General features: G+C 33.7%; 1 protein-coding gene across 1 annotated transcript; it reads right to left on the bottom strand.

Moving 5' to 3' along the window:
- Positions 1 to 262: 262 nt before the first annotated feature.
- Positions 263 to 10,827, bottom strand: LOC149774292 (nuclear GTPase SLIP-GC-like). Its single transcript, XM_089945505.1, has 5 exons — positions 10,817 to 10,827; positions 7,094 to 7,174; positions 5,360 to 5,582; positions 3,095 to 3,292; positions 263 to 487 (listed from the first exon to the last, which is right to left on the bottom strand). The coding sequence occupies exons 1-5, from the start codon at positions 10,825 to 10,827 to the stop codon at positions 263 to 265; spliced, it is 738 nt and encodes a 245-aa protein (XP_089801631.1).
- Positions 10,828 to 11,159: the final 332 nt, after the last annotated feature.

An 11,159-nucleotide genomic window follows, 5' to 3' on the forward strand; every position in this document is an offset into this window, starting at 1 on the left:
TCACCAGCTATAAGAATAATGGTGGTGGTGTAACTTACGAAAAGATAAACAATATATTTCTTTAAAATATTGAGCAATGTAGACTGAAAGTTTAAATAAATCAAAATATTCTGAGCACTGTTATCACTGTTGTGATACTCTCTTGGCGTTTGTGCCCAGCTGTGTGATAGATGAACTGTATGTCATAATTAGGTTTACAAGCAAGATTTATCATATATTAAACAACGATTTAATTACGTTTCATTTGACAAGTTAAATTATGTTAACTAAAATGAACGAACACTTTGAGCAGAATCGTTAATAACCTGAACGTATTGTTTTGGCTGAATATATCGGACATGGTGCAGACGAAAGCGATGCTGTCCATTTTTCCGTCCATCACAAACTGTCTCCTTAGACCGTGGTCTATAAGATCTTTAGAGGTGACGTCATCAGTCGCCCTGGGCATTGCGTTGATAAGCCACACCGAATGACATTCTTTCAAAAACTGAAGTTTGGTACAAAAAATGAGAGGGATATGGTCTGAGCAAAACTATGACATATGTGCATACGTGTTTATTCGTTACCAATAACGTATAAGGGAACAATGAACATGCAAAGATAATAAGATCGAAATTAATTGTGTCGGTAGGCTTGTAATGCCGTTAATTATTTCATGCAATTAATATAGGGTCAAATGTCAGGCAGATTTACCCTATTCAGATGTTAAAACACTGGACAAAACAAGAATGCACACATACAAATGTATGAATGATGCAATTGTGTTCTCCTTCTCTCTCGATATATCCGCTTCTTCTCCTGTTTATGATTTTGGAATTGCGTCTCGTGTCAGATTTCTGAATTTGTAATTATATACGTTTTTCAGGCTAAGACTTCGATAGGTCCAACTCCACAAAATAGTAAACAAGCAATCAGCGAATCTATATAATTTTATGACTAACTGTTCTTGCCAATACGCAGGTGCAGTCAACGAACAATGCAATATCAGACAGAGTTTCCCACTTGCACCCAACCAAATCTAACGTTTCGTACAAAAGTGTATCGTTTACGAGTATAAGAGGGTGTTAAAAATAATGACATTACGTTACTATTATCGCAGTGTTTTATGCAAGAGGGAGGCCTGCTAATGTAGGCGAAATATACGATATTCATGCAATGCATATCGTAATGAAATTTCATTGTGAACCATGGTTGATTTTCATGACTTGTACCAGAGAATCTATATGCAACTACTCATGGATGTCTTGAAAGCATTACGAGCTACAGTCAAACGTGTGTATAACCTTGATCCCGAGCAAACTATTCCGTCACATATAATCGTATTGTATACCTTCCAGATAAAAAGAAACGTAGAACTGGAACTACTCAATAATATAAATAAACGTATGGTTATTCAATAAGAAATTGCTTGTATGTTGTACATGGTTTCACCGTGGCTATATTTTGTCACCAACAGTCCTAAGGATGATACAACAGTAGAACATTGGAACAGGCTACGTTGAAACCCGTTTTTATAGCACCAATTTAATTCTTGAGAAAAGTCAATACTAGTTTGCCTTTTATTAAATTGACTTCAGGATCGGAAAGGATCCATATTGATATAAAGTCTTTGTTGGTGTTTATTGCGACATATTTATACATTTGGTATGACTGCACTATCGTAGGGGCACCTGACCGTGTGCCAGAGCAGCTCTGCCGAACAAAGTCATGACTATTTTGTTCGAGTACACGGCGCGTTATCGCGTATTACCAAAAAGCCTTTGCATTAGATATATCACCGTTAAGTCATTGCAATGTAAATCAAAATAAGATTATTCTGGTGATTCTTCAAGATCCTTTACCGCTGTTCCATTTACAAATGGCGCACTTGACAGCAACATATGTTACCTTATTATTCATACGCACTTTCCTGAATATAAATAGGAACCATCAATTCCGTGAGTGTTAAGTTGCGATGTATTGGTATATCATTTTGAGGGGTCCTTCGTGTCACGCTGATCAAAACCAGGGATATAATAACATGCAGCATTTTAATGCTGGTGTTATGACACAAACAAATTCATCTGGGTTGGACAGCAATAAAGGTACACCCTTCCCCAACTCCCATATGTAGATGGATATCGAAAGGGCAATATTGTTACAAAGTTTTATTTCCGCCTAGACCGTTATTAAATCTCACAACTAAGAAACAAACGGAATCAGAAAATTTCTCGCTTAACTTCATGGCAAATAAAATAAGGGATATGAATATTATGGTTTCATTTTTTATTTCAAGAAATTCCCTACTGAATTTTCACTATTGTAGCAGCTTAAGAAACATTTGTTAATTTAAAACGATCGCATTTTCGGGAGATTTTTCAAAACTCGGAAGGATACATTTGCTTACAAGTGACACATCACATGCATGCAAGTAAACTGAATTAATTTGAAAGGAATCTGCTTTTAAGCACGAATTTGAAAAAGTGTAAACTTTCCTAAAATTAACTTGAATGCATGACTTCAAAACCAAATCCATGAGTTAAAATGCATTCATATTTTCAGTTAACACTTGTTTCAATATATATATATATATATATATATATATATATATATATATATATATATATATATATATATATATATATATATATATATATATATATGTATATGTATATATATATATATATATATATATATATATATATATATATATATATATATATATATATATATATATATATTGTGATCTCTCTGTTCTCATTTTATATACTAGTATATATCTAAATTCAGTACGATATTTCTCTACAGGATAATACAGGTTAGTAATCTTCGTGGCACGTAATAATGATAATAATAGTAATAATAATAATAATAATAATAAAATAATAATAATAATAATAATAATAATGATAAAATTGATAATACTAATATTAATATATTGCGCGAAAGATATAGCATTTGTAAGAGAAAGTAAGCATAAGGGCTAAGACGACTTAGTCCGTTCCAAATCTTACTCCACAACCAACAAAGAGGGTGAATATTACGAAAACTTCATTCAATTGTTCATCGTAAAAAATATATCAGTATGAACTATTAAAGACTGATCGAACATGACCTCTTTTGCAATTTTGTTCCTGGCAGGGTTTGAATCACCGATGCCTGGGAGATCCACAAGCGATGCCCCGCTGCCACAGACATCTGAGTTTGGCAACTTGATCCGCACGTGCTTAATTATGGGCCACAGGCTTTGCTTGCTGGTACTGTGCTCCTTTGTTTTGATAAAACTCTCGACTTGGTCAAGAAGTGTTTCGATCTGAATAAGAAATATATCTTTTGCTGATTTTGCAAACACTTAGATCCTCTGCAGACCTAATTGACATGTATAAGACAATTTTGTAGTTCAACAAATTATCCCCAATAAATATAAAACACCAGGAGAGTTATATAGGCGATATTATACTCCGCGCGCAATGAACGTTATTAGCAATGACAACCAGCCTTTCAGATTAACCTTTACTGGCATAGGTAAAAACTTGCACTCTTACATAAACTGTAAAATCCTTACTTATTAACGGCGACAAGGACAGTCCTTAAGTATGCAAACATTTTAAGGCTTGCGTCATATTTGAAAAATCGCGTTTTGCATTGACTTCTAGAAAGTTTCTACTCCATTCGTTTGCTTTTGTTTTCAGTATATATATTGAGGCGTTTATTATATCCACATAATCACTATTTGGTTTGTAAACTGTGTCCTCCTAGTTTAACAAATATGTTGGTACAAATGAAATTAGAAATTTCGAAATACTGCAATGTTTTTGTTTTGTTTGTTTTATTTACATATGAATAAGAGATTCCTGGATTCAAGATCTAATTCTTTAATTCCATATGGTTTCACAATATTAACGTTAAAATGATTTTAACATATTTCATTGATGGACTAGCCTATCTTGAACACGGTATCGTTAACCATTATACATTTTAAATTAGTTTACTACATGAACCTGTTGACAAGAAACTTAATTGAGTAACTGCTCATTCATTTGCTTTTTCATTCCATTCTCTTCATGTCTTTCTTTTGTTCTTTATCTTAGCAGGAATACTTTAATTTACCTCATTGTCACCGCATGATAAATGATGAGTTGTTCCAAGCCATTTGTTGATGGATTCAATATTGGACAAACAGTCAAAATTATCTATTATTCCATACACGGCCTTGACTTTATCATAGGACACGTGATTATCGGAGCCGAATTCTGGTTGTCGGATCCTTGACCCAAAATCGTGAAAGGCTCATACTTTGAGTAACCCTAGTGTAGCAGGCAGCATGACGACTAACATAAATATAGTACACACATTAATACCTTAATAAGACACTAAATCAATATATCACGCAACATGCACTTCGTTCACTCGTCTCTATATATACTCACATATGTGTAAAGGACGCAAGTGTACAACGCACAGTTTATGCATTATGAGCAAGCTAGGCTGTTTATGAATTATGCCGCACTAACCGCGTTGGCTGTACTTGTGTACTACTAACACAAGTTCATCAAGTTATATAATGTCAGGGTTCTAATACAAACAGCAACAAACAACGAAACTTAAAGCAACAACATTTCGGTAAAGTCACTGAATAATTAACTACGTATCACACATGCATCATAATGCAATGAGAGTTTATGGTTTATTAACATGGATCCCCTCACTAAGTTTACTGATACTAGTTGGGTTAGTATGCATAGAGCATGCCATTACAAATGAATATGAAATACAAACCTTAACTCCAAAATGTGACGAACAACGTATTGACCTTAATTACCTATTTTTTAATTTTTGATGTAGACATATTACAGTACAATACAAATCCGAGTTACGTCATAGTAGGACATATAATGCTTAAAACAAGAAAATCCGGAATTAAAAATAGAAGACAAAATAATGTAAGCTATTAAAAACGTTGTCGCTAATAAAAAATAAAACTAGGCTGATGATTATAGATAGAACCAAACTCGGGATATACATTTTAAACATTAGAATAGTGCTGTTGAACTTGCATTGCTATGACCTACTTTTTGCCATGATAGTGCAGTATTACCTGTTCAGGTGTTGTGATTTATGTTATTATATATTGCATACACTATTATAAAATACACATAGGTTCATAAGCTAATGCTCAAACTTTAACAATAATGCGCAAATAATGTAAATTAATGTAAATAGATAACTCCCTTGACTAGCTCCTTAAATGGATTGGTGCAATGAAACTTACCACAAACTGTCGCCTAGGTGAAGAAAACATGTTTTAGATCATGAGACACTTTTTGTATGATATGCCTCCCCCACACACAATACGACGAGTACGTAAATAGTGCCTTACGTTCTTTTCAAGAAACTGCACGCTAGCTTCGAACTTGTTCTCTACATTTTGTTCCACTTCCACCACTACCGATGTGCATGCTCGGTCATCGGATGTCGGAAGAACAGACTTGTTGTCAAGTAAAGCATTCACTAGGGTAGATTTTCCGGTTCCTGTTCCGCCAATGAGGGCGATTATTGTCCGCGGCAATCCCGACTTCAATAATACTTTTTCCAGTTCTCCACTGAGAGTTATAAATAATGATGCTAGTAAGTTATAATAGGCATACGACACTTACGAAATCCGATGGTTGCAAGTGTTTGCTTCCACACTAAGTTTATTTGTCTAGAATAACATTTCGTTTCCAAATTTTATATATAATTGCAAACCATCTACTAACATGTGAACAAGTCTATACACGATCAAACATATATAATTTTGCAGTAATGGTTTTAATGAAGCTTCGTAGCAGTGATATTGATCTCAGATGAAGACATAGCATTGCTTCTTTCTTGCTCGAAGTGCATATCGTCTACTAAGTTGAATCAAAAGTTAAATCAAAGCAAGTAATATACAAAATATAATAGAGCAGCGGCTCATTCCTTAAGTAAATGTGACACTAACTTTGATATTTTGATTAATATTAGCCTTCTTTTCTTGCTTATCTAAAAGACAAGCCTATAACAAAAGTAAATGCTATACACCAAACATTTCTTGAGCGAACGAAGCATGCAGCATGTGAGAGCAGTGCGAACTTTAAAATTACTAATGCAACTTGATGGGGGTAAAATAACAACAGCAATATAAATGCTCTGATCCTGGCAAATGGAAAGCAGCATGTAGCCAGTATTTCACAAACTTCAATAATCACTCAATGAACTTTCAATATTTCATTTGCTATCGTTCGTGGCTTATCATTAAAACATAGTGCCCGAAGTGACAAAATACTCAGTCAAATGCAGATGATATACACGCTACTCTTCCAGCTGTCATATATGTACTATAAACCCTATGCATCATATTTCAGAACATGTACATTTTCTTGAAATTGCGGACCAGCCTTTAAATCATATGGATTATGTATGCAATGTAGCCACAGCCAAAATAGATCGGTAGGTGGCTTTAAATAGACGCCTTACACCCCATTCCATGCATTTATATCTTAGTCATGTTTAAACGGGTCTGGGATGTGATGGTGCCGTGATTTTCAAGGTTTCGTACTTGATTAGCATGAAATCAATGTGACAGCGTTTTAGTTAGCACAGAGAACCGACAAGCAGATGTGATATATATTGAATATGTACACAAAATCTTTTTTTTTGTTAATTAAAATCAACTATGAGGCTCATGTTTCAAGGGTCCATACTATGAGTGGTAAGAAGCTGAGAGAATACAATGCATATCACATAATTAACTTGTGCAGATGCCTTTGGAAATTATATCTTTCCCATACATGTGGGATATAAATGGACATGGAGTTTAAAGCCTTACACAATCTTAAAGATATACATTTAACAACATATAATTAATTTGCAGTATACGATCATCAATATAGCATGCAGACTGGCAACATTAATTGTTGACGACGAGCAACTATGTATTCTATGATATATGAATGATTAGGTAAGTATAAAAGCATAACGTTCCCTCAAGAAATGAATATAAGGCACTTGCAGTCATACAATATTCCATTTTGAGCCCATTAGAAAGAAAGATGGAGATATGGTTGGGGAAGGAGGCTGTAAAATATCTTACATCAAATTCTTGACTGTATCACTTTCAGGCAGATCGTATTTAGTCAATGCCAACATACATTCATCAATAACGTCTTTACACCTGCAATAATCAATATGTGCATGTCACATAGGTGTTTTTCTGATGAGGAGACATATATATATATATATATATATATATAGGATCATTCAGGCCAAGCACGTTTTTCGGGACATAGCTTTATTGTAAATCAGATTACCTCCAAATCAGCATTTAAGAAGTGTCTTTCCAACGATAAAGGTTAATGCCACTAACATGATATAAATGTCGTCACCTGAATACTTTCATATACAAACTGACTCTAAATCTCGCTTAATGCTTACGAAATGTGACATAATTGTTTAAAAATACTCATACTTTGACATCATAATGCATGTAATGCATGAAACATTTAATTTGAAAATTCAATTAGCAATTTCCATATTTTATATCGGTGTAAATTGATATATTGACTAAATAAGCACAACTGAGGAAATAAAGTAAACCGTGTAGGTCAATTTATTAGCAAATTTGAAAGAAACTTTTGTAATATGTACCTTATAACAATTGTGTCTAAATGTGCATTTTTGCAGGACCAGAGTTGTGAATCGTTTCTCGGCGGTCTGCTTGCTAAAGGTACTGGTCGTTGCAATGAAGGCAAGTTTAGCATTCGCCTCTTCTTTCTTAGTGAAATCTGAGAATCTAGCAGACTTAATGGCAGCCTTTCCTGAACTGATAGCGATCTATGTTTCGAAACTGACATTCTCGTCACGCTGGGAGATGTACTTTGTTCGGGATTATTTTCCATGTCACGAGGAATGATGATCGTCGCCGTAATACCTAATAAGAGTATATATATATATATATATATATATATATATATATATATATATATATATATATATATATATATATATATATATATATATATATATATATATATACATATATATATATATGCATATATACAGAGAGAGATAGGGCGAGAGAGAAAGAGAGAGTAAGAGGAAGAGAAAGAGATACAGAGAGAGAGGGGGAAGAGCGTTTCCTTACGGAGCCAACCATTAACTCGACATCATGAAGGAATGATACAATCAAATAAGTCAATATATCGCGTCAGCCTATCCTGATCTGATAGCGATTTATGTTTCTAAACGTATTAAAAATGTGGAACTTATATGCAGAAATAGTAAAAAAATATTCAACAGATTTACAACCGTTTTCACATTACACGTTACTTTCATCTTTCCCCAACAACATAAGAGACTAAGTGATGTATTCGAGAGGAACTTACTCTATTACATTCAACTATACAAACACGAAAGGGAAGTTATGGCACATACTTATCTAAAGTTTAAAGCGTGTCACACAAAACGTATGATCGTGATCATTCCCTTTAATCCTGCATCAATAGTGACCACCACTGCAATGAACTAAGATCGAAAAACATAGACTTGGATAATTCGAGCAAATCCATTGCAAGCAAAGTACCATGAGGAAAGTATCAATCAAGATGTGCTGATACCTAAAACATATGGATATATACAAGGATATAAAAGATACAGTATTATTTGAATACTTTAATTATAAATTATAAGATAATGAATACGTACATATTCAAGATGGAACCAACATATTTATCAACTGATTCCACTGGAAGATATAATGAGGAACGTTTGGGAAATAATGCGCATTATTTAAACCAAGAAGATACAAACTCACCAAATTTATCATCACTGAACTAATGGCACTAATAATTAAATATGTATGTAATAGGTGCAACAACTTGCCAATAAAACAGTAGACGACTTGATTAATGTTAGCGATGATAAATCAGGACATATATTGCAATTACAAAATATAATGTATGTTTTGATATGTGCGAACTGGAATGTTTACTACATAGGCCAGTAAGATAAACTAGCAGTATATATAAACAAAACCAAGAACGGAATATATCAGGTTCTTAAAAGTTTATATAAACTTTCGTAACTTTTAATAAGGAAGACAAATCGATGTTTTGTTTTTTTTTAATTATATTAGTTATGCACAGATAATTAATGTTTCAGAGAACCAAAGCCATTTTAATTCATACCAATTCCACAGACAAACAATACATTAAAGAAAGTAATATCCTTTCTTGAGAAATTTCAAAAAAGTACTTTGTAAATCTTATCAATGCATAAACGCATTTTCAAGACGTGACTAGAGAAAACATAGTTTGGCTGTTTTCGTCGGTATGGACCAATTTGTCACAAAGCTGTTACACGTTACATGCAGTGCTTAGATTTGGTTATTTATTGTGTGCTAATACAAAAGCATATCACTTTTTTGTGAATAGCGTTAGTCCAAACGTATCCAATAAATCATCGCAAGTTTAATTTTTTTGCTTGCCTGTGACCGTGAAACATTTTCTTGTTGCGCCTTCTAGAACCACTCTATTTTTCTTAATTACTAGTAACAATATGGCGACCGTCTTTGCTATTTGGAACCAAACGTACATTAAAAAAGTACGGGTGACCATAACAGAAGCAAAATATAAGATACACTTGTCGAAATGTATTATATTTATCATGTATGCAAATTGTCCAATGCCAGGCTAAACTAGAAAATAGATAATCGGTTTGCGTAGCCAAACCCAAAAAGTCGGAGAACCGAAAAAATGAATTAATTTTGCAGGCATATTTCTTCTGTATATCGTGGTCTTTCCCAATGCTAGCCATGTGGGCTCTGAACAGTTGTCATGAATGTTTTGAGTTGTTTATTTACATGACCACTTGACATAATATGCATTTTTACACTGAATTCAGACGTGTGCTCAGAGCGTTTCATCATGGTCCATAGTAGTTCTGGTTTTACTATTGGTTTCATTTTTCATATCTGCATCTGTCAGTATCTGAGAAAGCTTGCCAGCAGGTTCTCGTGGGTCGGTGGTCCTTTCCTGGGTTATCCCGGGTTCTTCCTCCACCATTAATGCTGGCATCCATGTGTAGCATATCGTGTTCTGATAAATGGCGTTAAACCCTTCAACAACAAAGTATCTTCATCTCCTATGCATATATATTTTTCATACTCCTTAACTATTTTAGCATATTCTATAATTGGCTATATCGCTTATATTTAACATATTCGGGTCGAAACAATTATATTAACTTTTCATATAAATATACAGAACTTGTTAATTTAACACAGTCATGTATTGCTTCATCTAGCGAAATGCCTTCCTGCCCCTATTTTATAGTTTTTGAAATTTAATTATTATAATATTTTAAAATTGTGTATATATCTTCTAGAGATAATTGGCGATTCCTGGGTTAACTTAGTCGCATACATGCCAATAGTCCTTTGTTCTTGTTTTGTAATTTTAAGGCTCTTCAATAGAATAACTGTATTTCCCACGTATCTAAGCGCGGTAACAAAATATATGTTATGAAGCCATTAATCATAGTCATTTAATGATGTTATGAAGACCGTTTTCTTGAACATATTTCAAAAGTCTTGGAAGTCGCCTTTTACTATCTTCATTGAAATGCCTTTTCAGACTTCTGTGATATGACTGCAATTATTTTGTTCATTCATTCTCATTTCAGTGTTACGTATATTCACGCTCATCCAAATGTTAACAAATTCCTAAATTTAACTTCACTGAAGAAAAGACCCACGGATCTAAGCGCGGTACAAGTAGATGTAAAACATTTGCTAATATAATTTAAAAGACTCACTTACCTTCTAATCATAGCCTCTAATGCACGTTTCACTAGCAAAAGAGTTAGTATATTTCATGATTCAAACCAATGTTTCAGAAAGAGGCATGACTCAACCATATGGAAAGGACAACGCTATAAACTGTTCAAGCACAAAGCTTTCAGTGAGATGATTATTCATACTGTGAGAAATTGCAATAATGGCATAATAACAGAAGAAACACAGAAATGTAGTAGCAACGCAAAATGCGACGAAAGTGATTGCCATGGTGATGGAAGAGACATTGCAAAATATGTTCAAAATAGATCTGCTCAAACACTTTTTTGATCAGTTATTTTGCCAAGGGAAGCATATGGGAGCTTGA

This window comes from Sinohyriopsis cumingii, unplaced genomic scaffold (assembly GCF_028554795.1).
Source record: "Sinohyriopsis cumingii isolate HCF-2022 unplaced genomic scaffold, ASM2855479v2 utg000354l, whole genome shotgun sequence".
NCBI classification, from domain to species: domain Eukaryota; kingdom Metazoa; phylum Mollusca; class Bivalvia; order Unionida; family Unionidae; genus Sinohyriopsis; species Sinohyriopsis cumingii.

Excerpts from the sequence above, each read along its gene's own strand:
- LOC149774292 (XM_089945505.1), bottom strand. Across the intron at positions 5,583-7,093 it reads GATACAGTCAAGAATTTGAT|TGGAGAACTGGAAAAAGTAT; the intron begins GTAAGATATTTT and ends TATAACTCTCAG. Across the intron at positions 488-3,094 it reads GGAACAAAATTGCAAAAGAG|TTTTTGAAAGAATGTCATTC; the intron begins GTCATGTTCGAT and ends ACCAAACTTCAG.